We start from the raw sequence: 26,313 nt of genomic DNA, 5'->3' as shown, positions 1-26,313 counted from the left end.
GTTTTTGGACTAACCAAAAAACTGCACCTACAGTTGGGAGTCAAAGAAACACATAAGGTCAGGAAGAGAGGGGGTAAATGGTTTTGTCCAGGTACTATCCTGCTGTGTCCTCCTCAAACCAGGATCTTGGTTGACTTTTCAACTTAATTCTTAATGTACTTGTTTTCAGAAAACCTTATTGTAAAATGAACTTTAATTTTAGTGTATTACTCTATCTGATTCTGAGTCGCTTTCTGCAACACACTGACTGTTCTCTGCAAGCCACATACTTTTTTTTATTTTTTTACAACATTCATTTTTGTAAAGTGCAAGAAAATTAATTATGTACATGACTGATGTACCCTTGACACATACATACATCATAAATGTTGAGCAGAGATCAACATTTGCTGAATATGCTGCAGCAATAAGCTCCTGCCAAGAAGGGTCTTTGAGCTTTGCTTTGACAGGAGCCAAACGCTTTGAAAGTTCTTCACAAGCACGCAGTGTAGCCTGAAAATAAAGGTTTTACAATATTTTGATTAAGTAGATGAAAAAAAAATCAGATTGCTCATGCATTTAATAGCTGTGTTCACTTACATATGCACATGCCTCACTTGCAATGCTTCCACCTGTGACTACATTGTTAGGGGCTGTCAGAACATTACTTGGCTTTACACTCACAAACTCTAGTGGCACTCCAAGTGCATATGCACAAACCTGAGCAACCTAAAAAAGAAACGTATTATGTATTAAAAACAGAGAAAGAGATGATCTGCTGCTACTTGAGGTTAATAGCAAATCTTCCAGAAAAGATCATGTCTCATTCATACTAGTTCTCCACTGTGTCATCTATATCTAGATTGTGTGTAGTGTCCCAAAATAATCTGAGATCATTAGATAATGTATTTTATTAACTGATCTTTCACATATTGACTATTGTGTCATCTTCAGATTGGCTTTTCCAATTTTTAAGAGAAGCCATCAAAATTTTTTTGCCACCAGGGAGAGAATACTCCTATACCATTTAATCTAACAATGGAAAATCCAGAATGGAATCTAACATTATTGTGAAAAGAATAGTTGCCAGTCACCACATAGCACAGATGCTGAGTTGCAGACAGGCACAACAAAAAGACTGTCAGAATGTGAAATTTTGACCAATTAAGCCTTTGTCAGAAATAGACAACATACACATACGCTCTCATGCAAATACAACTCATAGACACATGATCACCATCTCTGTCTATTCAAGCTAGACACACAGTTGCTGGCTTCAGTAGCCAGAAACAGTGGTCACGTGTGTATGAGTTGCATTTTCATGTGTGTGTGTGTGTGTGTGTGTGTGTGTGTGTGTGTGTGTGTGTGTGTTATTTATTTCCAATGACCGAAAGCTCACTTTCTTACAGACTATTTGCTGTGCCTGTTTGCAACTCATCATCTCCGCTGTATGGCGAGTAGAAACTTTCGTTTTCAAAATATTGTTACAATACCATAGAAGCTGATATATTTAGTAAAATGATATACTTATTTTTATTATTCAGAACTAACTGAAATCTATTGGACTTCTGTTCTATGAGGTGTGATCAAAAACTAATGGGAATTATTGTTTTTCTTAAAGAATCCTTATTCATTCATCAACATCAACTTTGTTCCTTTCAGAGTAGTCAGCCTTAATAAAATTCACTTGTGACAGCACTTTTTCCAACTCATTTTTCATTTAACTGTTAGCTATTTCAGTGATGTTGTTTTTATCTCATCAATAGTGGCAAAATGACGTCCTTTCATAGTTCTCTTCTGTCTCAGGAATAGAAAGAACTTGCAAGGGGTCATGTTCAGCAAATATGTTGGCTGAGGCAACATAATAGTTTTGTTTCCTGCCAAAAAATCATGGACAAGCATTAAGGTATGATTGGGAGCATTATAATGATGCAGATTCCACAAGTGATTTTGTTACAGTTCGGTTAGTTTTTACGGATTGCTTCATGCAGATCACACATTACTTCCAGGTAGTATTCCTTTTTAACTGTGTGGCCATCAGGCAGGAACTTGTGATGCAATAACCCACTGTAATCAAAGAAAACAAAGAGCACAACCTTCACATGTGATCAAAATTGCTGAATTTCTTTCAGTCTTTGTTTTCTTGGATCTTCAGGGACTACTGGACCTTGTTTGGACAACTGGACTTGGTTTTGCCATATATCCATGTACCCACATTTTATCACCTGTTATAACATTCTTTAGAAGTTCTGGAGCATTGTCGACATAATTCATAAATTCCTGGACAATGTCTATGCAATGTCATTTCTGATCAAAATTCCACAATTTCAGAACAAACTTTGCTGCTACACATTTCAAGCCCAAAACAACCAAACAAATTGCATGACATGAGCCAAAGGATATGCCAATATCATCATCAACTTCTCTTATGGTGATTCAGTGATTTTCCAGAACCATTTTCTTTACTTCTTCCACTTGCCAGCTGTAAATGATGTGCTAGGGTGTCCAGGATGGTTGACATCTTCAACGTCTTCTTGACCATCTCTGAAACGTTTATACCACTCATTAACTCTTCTTGTACTCATAGTTGTAGATCTAACAAAAGCCAAAGTCAACATTTTGAATGCAGTGCTGTCATTTATTCCATTTTTCAAGCAAACAGTCAAAAAGGTTATATGAGCTTCTGAGTATTCCACAGATTTTTACTTTCATAAAAGATGGATGAAAGAATTTGTATTTTTGACTGTCCACAACAAATTAAATACTCAAAACAGATAAAAATGTTAACATACATCAGAACCATGTGTGCCAACAAGATAAAAAATGAAAATTTAATCTATGAAGCTTGTGAAATTAAATAAAAAAAAAAAAAAACTCTGGTTACTGTTCGATCACACCTCATATACTACTCAAAGTGCTACTCTGTACAGTATTGATCATAAAATAAAAATAAGTTGAGTAATAGCCAGTTCCACTTTCATAAGCCAGTATTTTCCTTATGTCTGTCATTTTTGAAAGAGTATAACAAGCAATTCTTATACAGAACAATATTTTGTGAGAGCATAATATTTATTCACATTATATCAAGTTCATTTTGTGAGAGAGGAATACTTATTAATATGTTATCTCATCAACACTTCTGCATGTATGACAGTGTAGTTAGATTATTGATATGAGAGTAGGAATTACATACTGAGAAAGTCTGAAATTTGTGTGCTGCTCTGAAACCAACCACATTGTGTTAATGTGCTGTCTCTGTGTGGCACATACCACAACTAGGAGATAACCAACCATTACTAACATAAGTAAAACTTCTTTGTTTGTATAAAATGTAGAGCTTCTATAGACATCATATAATATACTATAATGTCCCGGACAACTTCTCCTGTATGGCTCAATGTAAGACTATTTGTAAATGGATAACTATCAGCTATCTATCAAATACATCTGTTTCTCATCAAACACTTATTTTTAATATGTGGATTCTACAAAACAGAGATTAGTTAGTAACATATAATTCCTGGTCATGCACATAGGCCCATCCTCTTGGCTATTGAGTGCCACAACTGGTTCATAGTATTTGGTAGAAGTGGGCTTTATCCAGCCTGAATGCTAATTTGCTTAGGAAGTTTGAGGTCAAACTCTCTTATGCTGCCTACAGGATTAGGAATTTTTTGCCTGAAGGCAGATGTTTTCAAGCACTTGTAGAAAATAAACTTGTGAGAACTAGTTTAACAAAGCAGCACTTTGCAGAGGGAATGCTATTAGGTAGAACAAGAAATAGTCAATGAAAACGCTTGGATTAAGTCCCTGGGACTGACTATCTGGAACATTAAACATTTTTGTGGAGCTGCGAGGGGACCATGAAATGAAGAAGTCAGCTACCAACATTCATATGTGTTGGAGGCAAAACGTTGCCCTCTGGGATGTAGCATTTATTTTAAAGTTTTTAGCATTTTGGAAATCAGGAGTTTGTAATCCTTCTTGATCAACAACCTTTTTAAATACAGAAAGCCTACACGAATTTGAAAATGCATTCCTGTGTAGGGATGTAAAATTCTGCTCAGGCAGTTTCCCAGTTTGTAGGAGAGTGTTACAGTCTGATGAGGCTGCACATGCTTTGTAGAATGGAGCCTTCTACAGAGTGCCAAAGCCAGTAGATGGCTGCAAGCTTGTGTTTAAAGAATGTAATGGACTTAGAGATGTACCATTGAGGCCATGAAGTTTCATTTGTTTATATGGAAACTTGAACTGTTTTGTTTTGGTGTGATTTTTAACCAGCTGACTTTGTCTGGTACCCTGTTTTCCATTTTTTGGAGATTATCTGTAGAAGCTGCATGGCTCCATAAGGATTCTATGTGTGAACTGCTAACAGTGTACATTTTGCCACCAGTGATCAGATCTTAGTAGTAGTTAGATAGCTACAGGGCTTTAACCATTGGCTTTGGAGTAGTGATAAGTTTAATTCTGTCTCACAGAACAGAAATAGTCTAGACTGATTACCTTAGTATTTATTCCCTGTCCACATTCAATTCCTCCATGTGAGACTGAGACTGTTCCATCACGATGATAAACTGACACTATTGCACTAAAATTGCCAAAATACTGAAATCCATATCTCATAGGTACAATTGAAATCCCTCTTTTTCTCCAGCGGTTATTCTGCAATTGAAACACAAATGCAGTACACTGTACCATTAATTAAAGCATATGTTTCTCATTATAGTTGTAAACATGTACTAAATTAACCTTTCATTAAAAATACACACTACTGACCATTAAAATTGCTACTCCAAGAAGAAAAGCAGATGATAAACAGGTATTTATTGGAAAAATATATTTTACTGGAACCGACATGTGATTACATTTTCATGCAATTTTGGTGCATAGATCCTGAGAAATCAGTACCCACAACAACCACCTCTGGCCATAATAACGGCCTTGATACACTTGGCCATTGAGTCAAACAGAGCTTGGATGGTGTGTACAGGTACAGCTGCCCATGCAGCTTCATCACGATACCATAGTTCATCAAGAGTAGTGACTGGCGTATTGTGATGAGCCAGTTGCTCGGCCACCATTGTGACTAGACGTTTACAATTGGTGAGAGATCTGGAGAATGTGCTGGCCAGGGCAGCAGTCGAATATTTTCTGTATCCAGAAAGGCCCGTACAGGACCTGCAACATGTGGTCATACATTATCCTGCTGAAATGTAGGGTTTCGCAGAGATCGAATGAAGGGCATAGCCACGGGTCGTATCACATCTGAAATGTAACGTCCACTGTTCAAAGTGCCATCAATGCGAACAAGAGGTGACTGAGAAGTGTAACCAGTGGCACCCCATACCATCATGCCAGGTGATACACCAGTATAGTATAACAAATACACGCCTCCAATGTGCACTCACCACAATGTCACCAAACATGAAAGCGACCATCTTGATCCTTGATTCAACCAAAAAAATGACATTTTGCCATTCTTGCACCCAGGTTTGTCCTTGAGTGCACCATCGCAGGCATTCCTGTCTGTGATGCAGCGTCAAGGGTAACCGCAGCCATGGTCTCCGAGCTGATAGTCCATGCTGCTGCAAACGTCGTCAAACTGTTCGTGCAGATGGTTGTTGTCTTGAAAACATCCCCATCTGTTGACTTGGGGACCAAGACATGGCTCCATGATCCGTTACAGCCATGTGGATAAGATGCCTGTCATCTCGACTGCTAGTGATCAAGGCCATTGGGATCCAGCATGGCGTTCCGTATTACCCTCCTGAACCCACCAATTCCATGTTCTGCTAACAGTCATAGGATCTTGACCAATACAAGAAGCAATTTCACGATACAATAAACCGCAATTGCGATAGGCTACAATCCGACCTTTATCAACGTCGGAAAATTGATGGTATGCATTTCTCCTCCTTACACTAGGCATCACAACAACATTTCAGCAGGCAACGATGGTAAACTGCTGTTTGTGTATGAGAAATCGGTTGGAAACTTTCCTCATGTCAGCACGTTGCAGGTGTTGCCACTGGCGCCAACCTGGTGTCAATGCTCTGAAAAGCTAATCATTTGCATATCACAGCATCTTGTTCCCGTTGGTTAAATTTCATGTCTGTAGCACGTCATCTTTGTGGTGTAGTAATTGTAATGGCCAGTAGTGTAGATTAAATATCTAATTGGATATACTGTTAATAGTACATGATCACACAAACAAAGTAGTAAAAAATATTTGTCTTCAACACAGTGCCTTTATTCTTATGATGTCAAGAAGGAGGCTGAAACAAGATGCAACAAAAAGAAAGAACACAATAAACCAATGCAAAAAATAAACAGTCAAGAAGGAACCATAAAAATGATGCACGCAAAATACCATCAGTTAAGGTAGAAACAATGAGGATGTGTTAAAAGCAGAGAAAAACAGCATTCGCGCTTTGTGTCAGTTTTTTTGTCAGAGACATCAGTTGTTTATGAGATCAATATGTAATATTTGTTAGATTTTTACAGCAATACATTATGTGCATGTGGATGCTTATTGAAATATTACAGTGAATGTACACTGACATCAGCATAGAATAGCAATGCATCATACCCAGTAACAGAGTATACTCTGTGAAAAAGCAGCAGATGTCTTTGTGATTACTTAGCTTTGCAAGTGGTTTGGCAGAACGTTATATCTACAATTATATCAAAACTTTTCAGATGTAGGCACACTTTCCAGAATGCATTAATGTTTTACAATCCATATACCCTCACCATACAGTAATTTGTTTTTCTACTTCTTACTTGCTACCCAACTTTTACCAGTTTGTGTTCTGGACTTTTGTTTTTTGATCTCCTTTCACCTTATATTCATGCATCGTTTCAGTACTGTTCTTCTTTCATTGTTTCCCACTTAACCTTTTAGAGCTGTGATCCCTTCTTATGGTAAATCCCTTTATAAGTTCATCAAGCAGAGACAGAAAAGCCACAAAAATGGCCCATTCATTCATGATGTTAAGTTTCTCACTGTTTTCAATTCTACTACTTCTCATTAGTTTCATCTTTCTTCAATTTGCTGTCAAATCCATATTATGTACTCATTAGACTGTCCATTTCATTCAGCAGATCGTGTACTTCTTCTTCACTTTCATTTAAGATAGCAATGTCATTAACAAATCATATCACTGATACCCTTTCACCTTGAATTTTAATTCCCCTGCTGAATCTTGTTTTTATTACCATCATTTGCTTCTTTGATGTACAGACTGAAGAGTAGGTGAGAAAGACTACATCCCTGTCTTACATCCTTCTTAATCCAAGCATTTCGTTCTTGGTCATCTAATCTTATTATTCCATCTCGGTTCTTGTGCATATTGTTTATTACCCATCACTCCCTATAGCTTACCCCTATTTTTCTCAGTATTTCAGAAAATCTTGCACCAATTTACATTGTCAAATGCTTTTTCTAGGTTGACAAATCCTATGAACATGCCTTAATTTTTCTTTAGTCTTGCTTCCATTATCAACTGCAACATCAGAATTGTCCCTCTGGTGCCTTTACACTTCCTAAAGCCAAACTGATCATCATCCAACACATCTTCTATTTTACTTTCCATTCTTATTTATGTTAATCTTGTCAGCAACTTGGATACGTGAGGTGTTAAGCTGATTGTGCAATAATTCTTGCACTTCTCAGCTCTTGGCAACTTCAGAAACGTGTGGATGATATTTTTCATAGAGTCAGACCGTATATTGCCAGACTCATACCTTCTATACACCAATGTGAATAGTCATTTTGTTGCCACTTCCCCCAATGATTTTAGAAATCATCATGGAATGTTGTTGATCCCTTCTGCCTTATTTGATCTTAAGTCCTCCAAAGTTCTCTTAAATTCTGATTCTAATAGTGTATCCCCTATCTCTTCTAAATTGACACCTGTTTCTTCTTCTATCACATCAGACAAATCTTCTCCCTCATAGAGGCCTTTAATGTCCTCTTTTCATCTTTCTCCTCTGCATTTAACATAGGAATGCCAGTTCACTTTTAATGTTACCACCCTTGCTTTCAGTTGGACCAAAGGTTAATTTGACTTTCCTATATGCTGAGTCAGCCTTTCTGACTGTCATTTCTTTTCCAATTTCTTCATATTTTTCATGCAGCCATTTCATCTTAGCTTCCCTGCATTTCCTATTTATTTCATTCCTCAGTGACTTGTATTTCTGTATTTCTGAATTTCCCTGAACATTTTTGTATTTCCTTCTTTCACTGATCAGCTGAAATATTTCTTCTGTTACCCATGGTTTCTTTGCGGTTACCTTCCTTGTACCTATGTTTTTCTTTGCACCTTCTGTGAATGCCCTTCTTAGAGATGTCCATTCCTCTTCAACTGTACTTCCTACTGCACTATTCTTTATTGCTGTATTTACAGCTTTAGAGAACTTCAAGTATATCTCATCATACCTTAGTACTTCCACTTCTTTGCATGTTAATTCTTCCTGACTAATCTCTTAATCTTTAGCCTACTCTTCATCACTACTACATTGTGATCTGAGTCTACATCAGCTCCTGTGTATGGCTTACAATCCAGAATCTGATTTTAGAATCTCTGTCTGACCATGATGTAATCTAACTGAAATCTTCCCATATCACCTGGCCTTTTCCAAATATACTTCCCCCTCTTGTGCTTATTGAACAGAGTGTTTGCAACTATTAGCTGAAATTTATACCAGAACTCAATCAGTCTTTCTGCTCTCTGATTCCTTGTCCCAAGCCCATATTCCCCTGTAACCTTTTCTTCTACTCCTTTCTCTACAACTCCTTTCCAGGCCCCCAGCACTATTAGATTTTCATCTCCCTTTGCATATTGTATTACCCTTTCAATATCCTCATACACTTTCTCTTTCTCTTCATCTTCAACTTGTGATGTTGCCATGTTGCTGGTGTTCATTTGCTGTCGATTCTGATAAGAATAATCATTTCACTGAACTGCTCACAGTAACACACTCTCTGCCCTACCTTCCTATTCATAATGAATCCTACTTATGTTATACCATTTTCTGCTGCTGTTGATATTACCCTATACTTATCTGACCAGAAATCCTAAATCCTTGTGTTCTTTCCATTTATCTTCACTGATCTCTACTTGATCTAGATTGAGCCCATGAAATAATTATGAAAAATCCGCCTCGGTTGCAGAAACTACCTGGTGTTTCCCTAGGTCTCAGTGTGGGTAACCATACCTTCTTCAGAACAAATATAAAACAGCATGCCTAAAAAGGCATAGTCAAAGGCTAAAATCAACACCTACAGTGGCAAGACCCCCTCCCTTTTTTTTTTTTTTTTTTTACATATGTGAAGCAGTGGTTGGGAAGGGAGTGAGAAACAAAAGAAAACAAAAGAAAAATTTGGAGTAGGTATTAAAATCCATGGAGAAGTCAGGAAGTTGTTTCTGAATGTATTTGTATGGAGCATGGCCATGTATGGAAGTGAAACATGGATGATAACTAGTTTGGACAAGAAGAGAATAGAAGCTTTTGAAATATGGCACTCAGAAGAATGCTGAAGATTAGATGGGTAGATCATATAAGTAATGAGGAGGTATTGAATAGGATTGGGGAGAAGAGAAGTTTGTGCCACAACCTAACTAGAAGAAGGGATCCGTTGGTAGGACATGTTCTGAGGCATCAAGGGATCACCAATTTAGTATTGGAGGGCAGCATGGAGGGTAAAAACCGTAGAGGGAGACCAAGAGATAAATATGCTAAACAGATTCAGAAGGATGTAGGTTGCAGTAGGTACTGGGAGATGAAGAAGCTTGCACAGGATAGACTAGCATGGAGAGCTGCATCAAGACCACAACAACAACAGCAACATGTACCAAGTCAATAATATTATTTATCTCAATCCTGTGTGTGCTGCCTCGCCCCAGCCATCATATGATGGTCACAGGCTCTGCCTATTTAGGCAAGCTCTTTTATATTTGTTCTGAAGAAGGCATGGTTACCCACACTGAAACCTAGGTAAACACCAGGTAGTTTGTGCAGTGGAGGTGGATTTTTCATAATCATTTTGGTACTTACGATTGCTGATGCGCTGCAATGATGAAGATTCTTAAATTGAGCATTTGCATTTCCCTTTTCAGATTTTCTATCTTCACTACCACATTCAAGCTTCTGACATTCTGCATCCCTACTCATAGAATATTATGCAATCTTTTTATCATGGTCAACTCTCTCTTTCTATTCTAGTGCCCATCCCCAAAACAAGGAAATGATAGTATGATCCCTAACTTATAGCTTTCTTGTCGCATCTTTTGTATGAATGATTCTTAAATGATGCCTTGACTCTTGAATTGTATTTTGGAGGCCAGGTACCTACTCTTACAGTGTGAGCCTAAGAGAGATCAATGAGTGTTTGATAATCTTACCTTACTGACAGATACAGTACATACAACCTGCCCACACAAGTATCACCTTTCTGTAGTCTTCTTTGAAACATAAGAAGACTAAGACCAGAACAAATATGTCCAACAACTTCATGAATGTGGAATGTGAAAAGACCTTCCACCTAAGCCAAACTTCTTGAACAAAAGTTATTATTATTACAAGGTAACTACCAACCTGTCATGCTTCTTATTACAAGGGTATGGTTATACCCAATGAAGTGCATTGAGTATCATTCTTTTTGCCATAATGATAAATTATAATAGATCTAAGATAAAAAGCCCAGGTAAATACTCTTTGTTTATGGATGGTTTCTGACATTTCTGTCCTTTCTCCAGCCTTTGAACAAATGTCATAGTTTATCTGACAATTAAAAATGTGGAACAATGAGTTGAAGGAACACGTTTTAAAATTTTTCATCAGAGAAGACCATTTGCAAAGATTTTAGCCATCCTCAACTCTTATAACTTACCCAAACTCCACGTCAATTGTACAATTTAAATTTTAATCATGACAGCTTGACTCTGCTGCCATAACTGAAGGAACCCAGATGTCAGATAGTGCTTAACATCTTGATGGGTGCTTATGGAGCTGACAGGTTTGGCCTCTGGTAATTCTACATGGCATTTTTCAGCGTTATGATTTAAGACTCTTGACATTATTAACCATGAAGAGGGTATTAAGCTTGTGCACATTTAAAGGCCTGATATTTAATTTATGCTCTGAGGCCAGTGAGCCACAACTCTCAATGAGACAGTAACTCTTCATGCTGGGTCATGCTCAGAGGGTCTACACACTACTGCAATCATTCCCATAAAATAATGCATTGTATTTTTACTAGCATTATGATTTTACTGATATGTGTATTAACAGATCCAAGTAGTTGGGTATTGCTGAATGTTCACTATATTTCCATTATTTTTATTCAAAATTCTATATTGCTACCCTATGTAACAGGATAAGGAAAGGAAGTGCTTTTGTGGATTAGAACCAAAGCATGAGAACTGCACCAGTCCTATCATAAATTCAGCAGCAAAGAAGTTTGTACTGACAGTTTTTTTGTGAATTGTGTTTCATTTGTCTCATAATGTACATAATCTAAAGCATTTGATTCAGGAATAGGAGATACATCAAACTGTGGTAAAATTTCACCAAAGAATAGCTGATGTTAACAAACAGCATCTTATTAATAATACAATTTTGTTGTATATACTTACAATAATACATAACACTCAATTACCCCTTTCCCAAATTATAATTTTATGCTCTATGAATTCATCTATTGAATAATAGCATTACTCCCACAGTATCTGCTATAGCCTTGGTTTTCGTATTTCTGGCATCATATAAAATATGGTGTGTGGGTAGCATAAAATTATCTTTATTTCTTGTGTTATATGTATGGATAAGCAGGGATGGCTAGAGGAAAAATATAAGGAGGTAGAGGCTTATCTCACTAGGGGTAAGATAGATACTACCTGCAGGAAAATTAAAGAGACCTTTGGAGAAAAGAGAATCACTTGTATGAATATCAAGAGCTCAGATGGAAACCAAGTTCTAAGCAAAGAAGGGAAAGCAGAAAGGTGGAAGGAGTATATAGAGGGTCTATACAATGGTGTTGTACTTGAGGACAATATTATGGAAATGGAAGAGGACGTAGATGAAGATGAAATGGGAGATACGATACTGCGTGAAGAGTTTGACAGACCACTGAAAGACCTGAATCAAAACAAGGGCCCTGGAGTAGACAACATTCCATTAGAACTACTGATGGCCTTGGGAGAGCCAGTCCTGACAAAACTCTACTATCTGGTGAGCAAGATGTATGAGACAGGCAAAATACCCTCAGACTTCAAGAAGAATATAATAATTCCATTCCCAAAGAAAGCAGGTGTTGACAGATGTGAAAATTACGGAATTATCAGTTTAATAAATTACAGCTGCAAAATACTAACTCGAATTCTTTACAGATGAATGGAAAAACTGGTAGAATCCAAGCTCGGGGAAGATCATTTTGCATTCCGTAGAAATATTGGAACATGTGAGGCAATACTGACTTTATGACTTATCTTAGAAGAAAGAATAAGGAAAGGCAAACCTACATTTCTAGCATTTGTAGACTTAGAGAAAGCTTTTGACAATGTTGAATGGAATACTCTCTTGCAAATTCTAAAGGTGGCAGGGGAAAAATATAGGGAGCGAAAGGCTATTTACAATTTGTACAGAAACCAGATGGCAGTTATAAGAGTCGAGGGGCATGAAAGGGAAGCAGTGGTTGGGAAGGGAGTGAGACAGGGTTGTAGCCTCTCTCTGATGTTATTCAATCTGTATATTGAGCAAGCAGTAAAGGAAACAAAAAAAAAAAAAAAAAACATTTGGAATAGGTATTAAAATCCATGGAGAAGAAATAAAAACTTTGAGGTTGGCCAATGACATTAATTCTATCAGAGACAGCAAAGGACTTGGAAGAGCAGTTGAAGGGAATGGATAGTGTCTTGAAAGGAGGATATAAGATGAACACCAACAAAAGAAAAACGAGAATAATGGAATGTAGTCGAATTAAGTCCGGTGATGCTGAGGGAATTAGATTAGGAAATGAGACACTTAAAGTAGTGAAGGAGTTTTGCTATTTGGGGTGCAAAATAACTGATGATGGTTGAAGTATAGAAGATATAAAATGTAGACTAGCAATGGCAAGGAAAGCGTTTCTGAAGAAGAGAAATTTGTTAACATCGAGTATAGATTTAAGTGTCAGGAAGTCATTTCTGAAAGTATTTGTATGGAGTGTCACCATGTATGGAAGTGAAACATGGACGATAAATAGTTTGGACAAGAAGAGAATAGAAGCTTTCAAAATGTGGTGCTACAGAAGAATGCTGAAGATTAGATGGGTAGATCACATTACTAATGATGAAGTATTGAATAGAACTGGGGAGAAGAGGAGTATGTGACACAAGTTGACAAAAAGAAGGGACCGGTTAGTAGGACATGTTCTGAGGCATCAAGGGGTCACAAATTTAGCATTGGAGGGCAACATGGAGGGTAAAAATCATCAACAGATGAATACGCTAAGCAGTTTCAGAAGGATGTGGGTTGTAGTAAGTACTGGGAGATGAAGAAGCTTGCACAGGATAGGGTAGCATGGAGAGCTGCATCAAACCAGTCTCAGGACTGAAGACCACAACAAAAACATGTATGGTTAAAATGATTCTCCTTAAATAATTTTTGTTTGCTGTGTAGGAATATTATAATTTCATAAATCTGTATGGAGAGAATGCTTAAGATTTGTAGATCCTGTTTTAATGGGCAATGACAATTTTTGTTTTGCAGTTTCAGTATTCGAGATACACTACATGACCTTCCCCTGTGTGGAATGTTTGCATTTTGCTTATTTATTTTGGTTCTAGCTTTTTACTCATGGCTTTATCCCCTAATGCATATGTCATTAGTATTGCACACAATCACATTTCCACAGTGCCTGTTTGCCCATCTCTGCCTCCTCCCTCTCTCTTTGTCCACCTCATTCTCCACCTCTCTCTTCCCACCCCTCTCTATCTCCTCCTACCCCATCTTATTATCTATCTCCTTCTGCCCCTCTATGTCCATCTCCTCCTTCCCTCAAGTATCTCTCCATCCCCTCCTTCCCCACTCTCTAACATATCCTCTTCCTTCCTTCTACGGACCATCTCCTCATCCCCACCTTTGTATGTCCATTTCTTCCTCCCCCTCTCTCTGTCCATATTGTCCTCCCCACTCTCTCTGTCCATCATCTCCTCCCCCACTCTCTGTCAGTCTCAACCTTACTGGGTTCACCTCCTCTTTTTCTTCTGTTTTTTCATCTCGTATTCGACTTTGCTCTGTATATATCCTTCCCTCTGCTCCTCTCTGTCCATTTTCTCCTCCCTCATTTTTCTCTCCATATTTTCCTCCTCTCCCTCTGTTTATCTCCTACACACTCTGTCTTAGTCCAGCTCATCCTGCCCCCTCTTTGTGTCCATCTCTTCCTTCCCACTCTCTCTGCACATTTTACTGCATCCGCAACTTTCGCTTCCACCCCCCACCACAATTGGAGGTGTTTCTTACCTTCACAGTAATCTTTCCAGACAATAAGTAGTAGTTGTACTAAGTTCGATTGAAAATGATCCTTTGGTTTAGGAGAAAATGTGGAACATACATGCACACACATGCATACACTCATTTTTGCATTTGCATATGCAACTATAGATATTTCAGATATAGATGTATGATGTCTCCACTAACATATCTTTACCCTCCTATTAATCTCTCCCTGCTTCCACTTGCTTCAACACACACTGTCAAATATCCACCTGCCTTCTCACACCCTCTACCTTATCCATTTGCCTCACAACATACTTTCTCTCTTTCTCCATACACCATCACCTCTTCAAACTGCCTCCTCACACACTCTTCCTTTTCCATCTCCTTAATAGTCATCCACCTGCCCCACACCTCACATCCTCCACCTTTCACCTTTTCTCTATGCATCTCCTCCTCCCTCTCTACCTTTGTATCTCCTCACCCCCCCCCCCTTCCCACTCTCCGTCCTTGCCATGCTCCCCCTCTCTGCACCCATCTCCTCACCCTCCATTCTCTTTCCATTTCTTCCTCCATGCATTATCTTGCCCCTCTCTCTCTCTCCATTTCCTCCATCCCTTCTTGTTGTTGATTACCTCCTCCTACCCACTCTCTATCAGTCTTCCCTCTATCTGACCATCTTCTCCTACCCACCCTCCATCTATCTTCTCCTCCCCTCTCTCTCGCCATCTAATCCTCCCCTCTCTCTGTCCATCTCCTCCTGCTCCCTTTTCCTGTCCATCTCTTCCTCTCTCCCCCCCTCCTTGTGTGTCTATATCTTCCTTCCTTCTCTCTCTGTCCATCTCCTTCTCCCTCTCTCTGTGTCCATCTCCTATGACACCCCATTTTCCCCCCAACCCCCAACCCCTTGGGAGATGGTTCTTATTAAAACAGTTCTTTCCACACAATAAGGAGTAGATGTACCAAGTTTGGTTGAAATTGATACAGAGGTTTAGGAAGAGATGTGGAACATACATACATGCATTTCCATTTATGTACTACCATTTTCCCCATGGGTTTGCCTGCGTATGTTTTCAATACATGTGTTGAACACTCCTGCTCCTCCTCCTCTTATCTGTGTACACCTCTTCATCCCTCTGTTGGTCTACCTCATAATCTCCTCTCTACCTGTCCATCTTCTCCTCCCTTTCTCTCTCTGTCTCTTCATCTCCTCCTCACCCTCTCTTTGTCCATCTCCTCCTCCTCCCCTCTCATTATCCATCTCCCCTTCCCCTCTCTGCAGGTCCTTACCCTTCTTACCCCCCTCTCAATCCCCTGCTGCCTCCTTTCACTGTCCACTTGAAGCTGACCCTATCATATTGTTCATCCAATCTTGCATCTCTATCTAGTCCCACCTGCCTCCCCCTCACCTCTTTTCTGTCCATACCTCCTCTATCCATCTCCACCTACAACCAGCTGCACCCATCCGCACTGTAGCCCTGCAAACCAAGTCAACAACACAGTACAATACCACCCCCACAACATGCATGTTACACAGCACAGTCTCCATGTCAGAGGCTTGTAAATCAGTTTTCGTCACTGTAGATTGACAACCAAAGCAGATCGATACAGTATACCACTACTACTCCAACACTTCTCTCATTCAGGGCAGTGTACATGTCAAAAGCTGCATAATTGCTTCTTGTCTCTGGCATGGCTGCCTGCAAAGCAGGTTGATAAAGCATGCTGATATCATTCTCACACAACACTCCTGTCATGCAGAGCAGCCTTTATGACAAGTGCTGCAAACACCTCTTTTTGTCTGTATCTCCACTTGTATTCAAGCTAGGAGTTTATAAGCAACACAGTGTTAATATTAGTGAAGTCTGCTATTCTTGAGGCAAATTTCGCTCAAAGCAGCCCAGGGGTATAGAAGGAGATCTTGGCCATACATACACATATGATGCTTTATGCGATATTAGCATTTTCCCTACATATTTGCTCGCTTATGTGTTCAAAAAGTGTACTGCACACATCTCCTACTACCCTCCACCCCCCCCCCCCTTCCTGTTTCAACCTCTTCCCCCATCAGTCTGTCATCATCCCATCTCTAACTGTGCATTTCCTCTTCCTCCTCCTCCTCTTCCCCTTTTTAACTGTCTACTATCTGTCTACACCATCTACCTGCCTCCTCCATCTCCCACTCCTCCCCTCTATAAGTTTCACTCCTCCTCAGTTCTCTCCCTGACCCATCTCCTCCTTCCTCCCTGGCTGCAAATCTCCTCCTGACCCATCTTACTCTGTCAATCTCCACCTCCTCCTTCCATCTCTCTGCATCTTGTCATTTCCCACTCTCTCTTCATCTACTCCTTTCACCTCTCACTTTCTGTCCAGCTCCTATTCCCACACCTCTCTCTTGTCCATCTCCATGTGTCCCAATGCCTGTCAATCATGTCTAACCCTCTTCTCCCTATCCTCCTTCTCCTGTTCCCATCTCCTCCCTACTCACCATATTAATCCCTTCTATCATCTTTTCATTGATCATTTCCTCCACCTCTCCCTGCCAATCTTCCCCTCCTTATCCTCCCTGTGTCCCTCTCCTGTGCCCTTGTTAGTGGTCTACTTCTACCCTCTCTTTGCCCACCAACTGCCCCCCCCCCCCCCCACCCACCACATCTATCCATTTCTGCCCCCTCTCTGTCCATCCCCTCTTCTACCAATCTCAAGCTTCACACATCCACACATATAGCCTCTGAAAAATTGGCCAATAAAGCACGCCTATGTGACAACATGGCTGTTGTGCCAGGCAGCCAACATATCAGGGGCTTGAAAACAGTTTTTGGCCCCTAATGTGTATGCTGTTCAGCAAAGCAAGTCGATAAGGGCAGCCAATACTACTCCCACACACCAAGCCTTTCATGCAGAGCAGCCTAAATGGCAGGGGTTGCAAAAACATATCTCTGCTCTTTCAAAACTTCTATTGAGGCTTATAAACCCTACAGCACCGATACACGCGAGTTTACTATTTGTGTGTCATATTTGGATGCAATTGATCCTTGATCCTAATGTTTGGGAAGACATGAAATAGAAACACACAAATATATGCCTTTTCTGCATGGATTTGCCCACCTGCATATTGTCACACATATTGTGTGCACATCTCTTGGTCCATCTCCTCATGCCACGCCACATTCTCTGCCTATCAGTCTCCTCATCTCCCTATCTGCCCCTCTTCTCTTCCCACCCCTCAGACCAAACCCTCTTCCCTCTCCTCTCTCTGTCCATTTCCTCCACCACTTCTCTCGCTGTTTATCACCTCCTCCCCTTCTACTTCCCTTCTCTCAACCTGTCTGCCTGCTTAGCTCAGTGGTTACATGCTTGCCTACCATGTAGCAGACCCAAGTTCAATTCCCGGCTGTGTTAGAGATTTTCTCTGCTTATGGACTGGGTACTGTGTTGTCCTCATCATCATGCATCATCACTGACATGGAAGTCACCCAGTGTGGTGTCACCTGAAATAAAACTTGGAGCCCAGCAGTTAACTTCCCTATTCAGCCCTAACGCCAACCCCCCTCTCTTCATCTACTACTCTACCCATCTCAATCTTCCCCCAGGCTTGCTCATTCACATGTGAAATACCTGCAAAAGAGATCATTAAAGCAAACCTTTCATGCAGCATGGCCTGCATGCCAAAGGTATGGAATCCCTTTTTTCCCATCATGTGTAGGGTGCCATGCAAAGCAGGTTGTTAACTTTCCCACACAACACACCTGTTGTGCAGCTGAGTCTGTATGGTACAGGCTTAAAAAAACATATTTGTCTTTATCTCCATAAATATTAGAGATAGAGCATTATAGGGAGGTGGCACAGAAGGATCCAGCCCATCAAGCGGATAAAGGTAATACTACTTTCATCTGGTGGTGCATTGATGTTGGAAAAATATTGCCCTATTACAGTGTATTATCTAGGGATGCAACTTCCCATTAGTGCTGGAATAAGACCCACCACAAATCTTAAAAAATAAACAGCAGCAGGAAAGAAGAAAACATATATCCCATACTACAACAATGACTCTTGCCCTTCAACAGCTGGGATAACATTTCTCACATCTTCTGAAGAAGCTGTCCCAGCTACTCATGTCCTATCCCCACCTTGGATTACCTATAACCAGGGAAGGGCCTAACACTGTGATCCTAATTCCTCTCAACCCCTCATAAGTCCCTGACCACGACTTGTTGACTTATGGTGCCTTCTATATCCCCAAAAATTTCCTCCATGCTCCATGAATCAGACTAGTCCTAAACACCCATCTCATAACATTGTTGTAAACCTTTCTGCCAAAACTCTGACTCCTGAAAAAGTGTCGTTACTTTCTAACCTTTGCCCCCAAACCTAATTTCAATGGACCTTTTTCCTTCACATATTCTACACAGTCAAAAAGTTCCTTCACCATATACCCCACTGACAACAGCCAACCTAAATCCCATAAATAAACTTGCTTAGAACAGTTGCAGCTTTCCTCCAATCCTGACCCTCCTCACCTACCACCCATTCACATCCCAATAATCTTTTAGGAATTCCTCACATCTAGCATGACTTCATCTACTTTTCTTAAATCCCTTCCTTGCGAGTCCAGCAAAAGTTCTATGGAACATTCCACTATCAGTAACCTGAAGAACAATCTACACCTGATCACCCTCGCTGCAGACAAAGGCTTCACCACAGTGGTCATTAATAGTAGTGAAGATGTGGATGATATTCTGTGCCAAGTTTCTGACACCTCTGCATACAAACCTTGTGACACCTGACGCCTGAATCTATCTCCCTTCTCACACCAGCACCCCCATACTCCTCCTTTTACCTACTACCCATACTCCATAAATCCATTTTCACAGGTCTCCCTACTGGCTGTCCTATTGTGGCTGGATACAGTACTCCCACTCTACCTTTGTTGACTAACACCTTCAAACTGTTGTATATAATTTCCTGTCATACATTCAAGAAATTGCTCGCTTCCCTCACTGCCTCTCCATAATTCCTGCCCCATGACCAGCGGACTTTTTATTGGTCACTGTGGATGCAACATCCTTATACACCTACATCTCCCAAGCCCATAATCTCACAGCTATAGAAAACTACTCTTCACAACATCCTCACTTTCATAGTCCACCTAGCCAACCATACCCTGACCCACCATTACTTGACTTTCAAAGGCCAACTCTAAAAACAAGTATGTGACACTGCCATGAGTACTCACAGGGCACCATCCCATGGCAACTTATTTATGGGCCATCTGGAGAAATTATCCCTATCAATACCTAAAGCCCACTCTGTTCCTCTTCGCAATCCTCTTACACCACATTTTGTTGTGTCCTCTACACTTTTTTCATCTTGTTGTGTGGCTGCAAAGTCATTTGTCTAAAGACCTGCCTCTTTCCCGCTACCTTCTCCTTGCAAACTTCCCTACTCCTCCCCATTTCCATCAGTGCACACAACTGCTTTTCAATAACTGAGTATCAAAAAGTAGTCTTGCCATGACAATGAGAGCGTATGTTTTGTGGGTGTCTGTGTGGTTGTGTGTGTGAATTTGTTTACTATAGCTGGAAAAAGAGCTAGTGTTCAAAAACCAGTGTCATGCTGTTTCTGTTATGTGTTACTGTGCTCCACACATCAATCCACAATAGGTGAGTGGTTGCCTTTCCCTTAGTTTACATATTGCTCCATATAGAAATTCCGTAAGTTCCCTTTTTTAAAATTTCACTATAATCTTTTTTTAGCCATTGTACCAAATGTACCATGTTCTACATGCTTATTGATGTTTTTGTGATTTTTCTTTGATTTGTAGAAGAAATGTAGCTAGTACGTGATACATTAATACTAATTAATACTATATAGTAACTGCTCCTCTGTATTAATGTATTCCTTGACTGTTTCACACTATTAGAGGTTCTTTTTATGGTCACATTTACAGAGAGCAATAAGTAAACCATCAAATTAACCACTAACCAAATTTAATGATGACACATTATTAATTTCCTATAAATAGCACAATTAATAACTTTTGATGTACCTTGTTAAAGTCTTGAATAGCCAATACCCTATTAGAATAATCTGATTTAGTCTTCCAATATGGGACCATGTCAGCAATTTTTGTATCATCTTTGGGCAGGTTCTTCAACCTCACCTCACTAGCATCTTTTCCAAGTTCTTTTGCAATATGTTCCATAATGTTTTCAATGAATGCAGTACCTTCAGCAGAACCTATAAAATAGAAAACTCTAGAAATTTTCCTTTTTTACGTTTAGGAATGCAATCATATTACAATGGTATCTGTTCATCTATAATTGAATAAGTAAATTACTTAAAAGCTCTTATAGAAAAATGGAAAAAATATAAAACTTCATTCACAAGTGGAGAAATGTTTTATGGTTTGCTCATAATCTATTCTGACCACCGCTTGCAAATTCAAGGTGTAAACTACACTATTTATTTTGAACCTGAGTTTTTCATGTTTTTTGGCCCTTAAATAGGACATTAGCTGTCATAATCATTTAAAAGCTGATTACAGTTCAGATATCAACATGTAGGAAGTACAGGGCTATTCAAAAAGAAAGGACAGATTTCACACATTTATTGCTGCCAAACTACAAAATATAGAAATGTAATTCCAACATTCCTGGAAAGAGAAAAGTTGAAATTTTTATGCAGTAGGTGGGAGCATCATGTGTTACCTGACAAATATCAAAACAGTGGCTCATTTCCTGCCACAAACGGAGCAGCTGGTCTGTTGTTATCAAATTCACAGCTTCAACATCACAATGTTGCAGCCTTTCATAAGCCCTCAGATAAAAGTCACAAGGTGAGAAGTCTGGAGACCTGGGAGGCCACCAGCAACAAAGTTCATCTTCTGCTCTCACTTTCCCAATCCATAATCCAGGAATGGTGTCATTTAGGTAATGTCAGACATGCTTATAGAAATTCTCTAAGCAGGTTCAACAATTACCTGTGTGGTTTATAGTATTGCTGCAAGATGGCCTGCACCTACGAAAATTTCAGTTTCCATACTGTCTGTGTAGCTCAATGACTCTCCAAATTTATAGATGTGAATAACAGAGCTTTCATTCATCATTTGCATCCCAATTATTTTCTTTTACCACTCAACAGATTTGCTTTTTGTTTCCAGTCATAAAAGTAAGAAATACTTTATTTTAGCATTTGTTTTTCTGTTGGTTCAACTATGTCTGCTTCATTTATGATGATTTATAAGTAAAAGGAAAGTCTTTTTTCTGTCTTATATATCACTCAAGGAAATGAAAATAAACCAGGTTAACTAATAATGAGGAAAATGTATTAACCAACCTGGAGCTCTACACCATGTGTTGTTCGGTAAATCTGTCAAGACAGCACTAGCTGTCACTTTCCATGTACTTTTGTCATAGCAGTTCTCTAGATGGCCAAGGGCAAAAAGAGCAGGACTATCATTGGCTGAAGCCCCACAGTTATGGTACAAGTTTGCTTCCATGTATGTTATGGTTCCATCATCCTCCACTCCAACCTAAAAAGAAATGCAGATTTGAATTAATCAATTGCTGAAATTCAATTTCAACAAATATAAAACAAAACACATCCCTCGATCATCAGCAGAAGTACTGTGGGTTCTACTAAAAATAATTATTTATGTAGAACCACACAAAGGAAAATACTGTGAATGCACACACACACACACACACACACACACACACACACACACACACACACATTTAACTGTGTCTGTTACGACAACGTATTACTTCTTCCAGAGTGATGTCACTTTGGAAAGTGCACAGTAGTATCAGAACATACAGCATTTTGGGTTGGCTGATGACACTCTGGAGTTTTGGTGACTGGAGCTCACTGTTTACTTGAATCTGATATGGGTGATCAGGGATCCTTGTTCTTCAGCAGGAACGTTGGCTTGGCTCTGTTGATAGAATGGTCTTCTGGCCATGTGGTGTTCCAATAACAAAATGTTGATCAGACCATGAATATATCTGATGTGGCCAACAATAGATAGACTGTAGAGATTTTTTCAGAGTATCATGTTGTATGTACATATGTGAAGAGGTCGTGAGTTCAGGATGGATGAAGGCAAATGTTGAACATTTATTGGTTTAAATGATACCATCTTAATTTGAAAATGATAGCTTGGATGCCACACTCCACTGGTGGAGGATGAAAAAATCAATTGAAAGTCTAGTTGCTATGCCTTAATTTATTTCGTTTCTACAGTGGTACTATTACATTCTGGAATCACATAAACATGGAGACCCATTACAATTGTTGGTAGATCAACCTAGTCTTCTGAAAGTCAGGCTCTTAATGCTGCCTTGATGTTGCAATGCCATCATTCAACTTTGCTGCCTGGTGCTGGATAGTAAGCAGTTGCTTTGATACAGTGTATACCTAGGGTTATTGTGAAGTGAGGGAACAATTGATACTCAAACTGCAATCACATGTCAGTGGTGAAGCTATATGGTACTCCAAAATATACAATTCATGGTAATAAGGGAGTGCTGGCAACTCACTGCAGATATGTCCTTCAGTGGAACTGTCTCTGACAGACATGTAAATATCTCAATCTTCATTAAGTGCGAGGTGAGGCCTTGAGAGCAACGCCTATATGCGTATGTGAGAGAAGGGACTGTCAACTTCATTGAAATCCCACAAGTACAGGTTGTATCCTTTGAAGTTGTTGCTTGTTGACAGCAAACCCATGTCTTTGCCCAGAGCTTTACACATTGTTTCAATGAAAGACAAATGAAGCATTATCGAACCAAGTCCACTGTACCTTTGATGCCAGTGAGAGCCAAGTATTTAATGCAGTTGTTGGCAGTAGGATGCAGGAACATATGGCCCAAGTCTACTGTAAAATTATCATAAAGTAGCTGTGATCGATCCGGTAACAATATTGTTACAAATGCTAAAGAACAAGAGTCAGACTTCTTCACTTAAACCAATTATGGGTCACTGCTTTATCTCTTTATAACATCTTCCAATGAAATGCTGTCAGACAATATGGTATCTGCAGCTCTGGAACACATGTCAGCGGGAATATTCTCGCCTCCAGGAAGGTACCAAATATTTTTTGTGATGAACTAACTGAGAAATTCCAGATAGTGTCATTACCTAGGTGTCACCTTTTCTGTGCACTGTTAGAAGGCAAATCTTAATGAGCTTTGGTCTGTGAATATTGTGAATTCTCTGCCTTGCAGAAGATAATAGACGGTTTCGACTGCCAAATGTGCTACCAATAACTCATGACCATAGGGCTACATTTATGTTGCATGTCAGCAAGATACTTGCAAAGAAATGCAAGTGATTTAGGTGGTCCTTCTCACCACTGGTGTGTGGAAGCACCTACAGCAGCTGCTGCAGCACAAACAGACACAACAAAGAAGTCTAGCAGCACTGTGAGATTTCAGGGAGTGCATTTCATTGGCATGGACTGACTATGGGACACCAGGAATCTGACATTATCATAAGAGATGGCTGCAGCAGGTGTGGATGGCATACTGAACACCTACCTGTAGCAACATGAGACTGCAGGGAATGCACCCTCATGGGTGCAGATGAAATATGGAACACCATGAAGAGGTCACCACCATGGGAGAAAGATTCAATGGGTATGAATGGAATAGAGAACACCTGGAGCAGCTCAGAAATGCAACTTGTGGTCATAGACAAAAGAGGTAACACTCAGTCTGGAGCAGGTGGCAGCTGGAACTCCAGGCTCCACCCACACATAAATTAGGAACTTGATCACACAGGCAGCCAGTCTCAGCGAATGCTTGACATTCCTCACAAGTCTCTCTGGGAAGGAAATGCACCTAAAGATGTAACTACTGGACAAGCTGTGACACAGCAAAGAGAGGATGGTGAGCTCTCTCAACTTTCTCCTCAGATACATAGAAGGAGATGTGATACCTGTATTCACCAAAATTAAATATCATATAGTGTCATGGGTAGCTAATAGGATAAAGCATCATGCCAGTATTGCACGGATAGGGGAAAAGATCCATGACAGGTGACATTGACTTCCCGTCACCTCTATGGAGCTGCTGTGTCTATATCTGTACTTGAAAGCCAATTTAGCACAAGAGGATTTGGACAGGACACACAGTCTGTCATGGTCACTAACAGTGTGCATCAAGCACAGCACTACACTCCAACAATTGGAAAAATTTAAGCACATGAATGACAGAAGGAACAAACACATGACAGCCACAAGGCGGTAAATCTACATAATCGAACTTTGGATGAAGCCACCCTGAAGGTACTTGGAAGGGGCCTTGACTTTACGGTCACTCTCAGAAACCTACCAGTTGCCAGCTTCATCAGTTCCTTGGAGAAAGTAGTAAACACACTACCTCCAAGTGTGACAGAAGAGATTCCAAGAGAGACATGCAGGTCATTAACCAGAGCTAGAACACCCAAAATGAGCATATAAAAACTTTAGAAGATGGCTCTCATGAAGTTGTGGGATGATGACAGCACCGTACTATTACCCATGAACAAAGGGAATTCTGTAGTCATAATGTAGAGCACTGGCTATGATCTGAAGATCCATCAGCTTCTAGAGGACTCTGCTTGTAATCCACTAGAATATGACCCCACCTATAGTATGAACAGTAACAATAAGGCTCCATTTAAGGAAAAAGGTTGGTCTGATTAAGTTGTCAAGTAACTGAAGTCGAAGGCACCTTTACCATCCAGACCATATAACTAACCAACTCCAGCTGAACAGGCTTTGGAAGGCCCAACAGTATTGACCAAGCCTTCTTCAGTCATTAGACATCACTGGATGGAGATATGGAGGGGCATGTGGTCAGCACACTGCTCTCTCCTAACCATTGTCAGCTTCTACAATGAGCCACTACTTCTCAGTCCAGTAGTACTTCAATTGGCATCTCAGATGCTGATTGCACACCACTCGCCAGGACCTCCCGACAGACCCAGAAGGTCACCCATCAAAGTGCTAGCCAAGCCCAACAGCAGTTAACTTTGGTGATCTAATGGGAATCAGTGTTGCCACTGTGGCAATCTCATTGGCTATTCAGAGTATATAACTACTCAAAATCCACAAAGGTGTACAGCTTTGTGCCATCATGAGCAACTTTGGTACAGCCACCTACCCAACATATACTTTTGTTAAGAAGATGTTAGCACCATACGTGGGAAAGTGAATCCACCACATCCACAACTTATTGGACTTCATGGAACATCTCAAAAACTCATGAAGTACATATCACAGTCAGTTATGATGTGGCATCCATGTTCACCACACTCTGGGGCTCACTCGATTTGATTAGTGAGAGGTTTTATGGAGGTTTACTGGATGTTTTCATGCATATTTTAACTTTGACTTACTTCCTATATGAAGGCCAATTCTATGAGTAGACTGAAGGTGCGATGAAGGGAACAAGAAGAAGAGACCAGGAAAGTAGTTTTTTCCACCACATGCAGGGGCTATCTCTGCTCTGCCAGGATCAGCGAAATCTTGCAGAAACACTAGAGCAAATGTATGTTCCACCTGGCCAACAAAATCAGGGCTCTTCTTGGAATGATCAAGGATGATCTGCAGTTAAGAAAACATGATTCACCACATTCCTTGTGAATGCAGTGTGTCTTATATTGGTCAAACCACCAAAACAGTGGACATATGATATGAGAAACACCAAAGATGTTCTAGGCTCATGGAGGCCACAAAAGAAGCAATAGCAGAACACTGCCCAGGGCATAAATGCACCATGGATTATGATAAAACCAGGATCCTGGCTCAAACATCCAGATTCTAGTACAGTGTGATCAAGATGTTGGCAAGTCTAATCAATCAGGAAG

At 40.0% G+C, this 26,313-nt stretch overlaps 1 protein-coding gene across 2 annotated transcripts in view; it reads right to left on the bottom strand.

The window, feature by feature from the left end:
* LOC126284100 (uncharacterized) overlaps positions 1–26,313 on the bottom strand; it is a 305,109-nt gene that overhangs the window by 76,671 nt on the left and 202,125 nt on the right. For both annotated transcript variants that reach the window (XM_049982752.1, XM_049982753.1), the window contains exons 18-22: positions 21,796–21,991; positions 20,507–20,697; positions 4,483–4,641; positions 580–708; positions 359–492 (exon numbers count right to left, since the gene is read on the bottom strand). In XM_049982752.1, coding sequence (XP_049838709.1) covers positions 359–492; positions 580–708; positions 4,483–4,641; positions 20,507–20,697; positions 21,796–21,991 — 809 coding nt within the window. The remainder of the gene's footprint in view (positions 1–358; positions 493–579; positions 709–4,482; positions 4,642–20,506; positions 20,698–21,795; positions 21,992–26,313) is intronic.

The sequence above is a fragment of the Schistocerca gregaria genome, chromosome 8 (genome assembly GCF_023897955.1).
Source record: "Schistocerca gregaria isolate iqSchGreg1 chromosome 8, iqSchGreg1.2, whole genome shotgun sequence".
NCBI lineage: Eukaryota > Metazoa > Arthropoda > Insecta > Orthoptera > Acrididae > Schistocerca > Schistocerca gregaria.
This window is presented reverse-complemented; position numbering and strand designations above follow the sequence as displayed.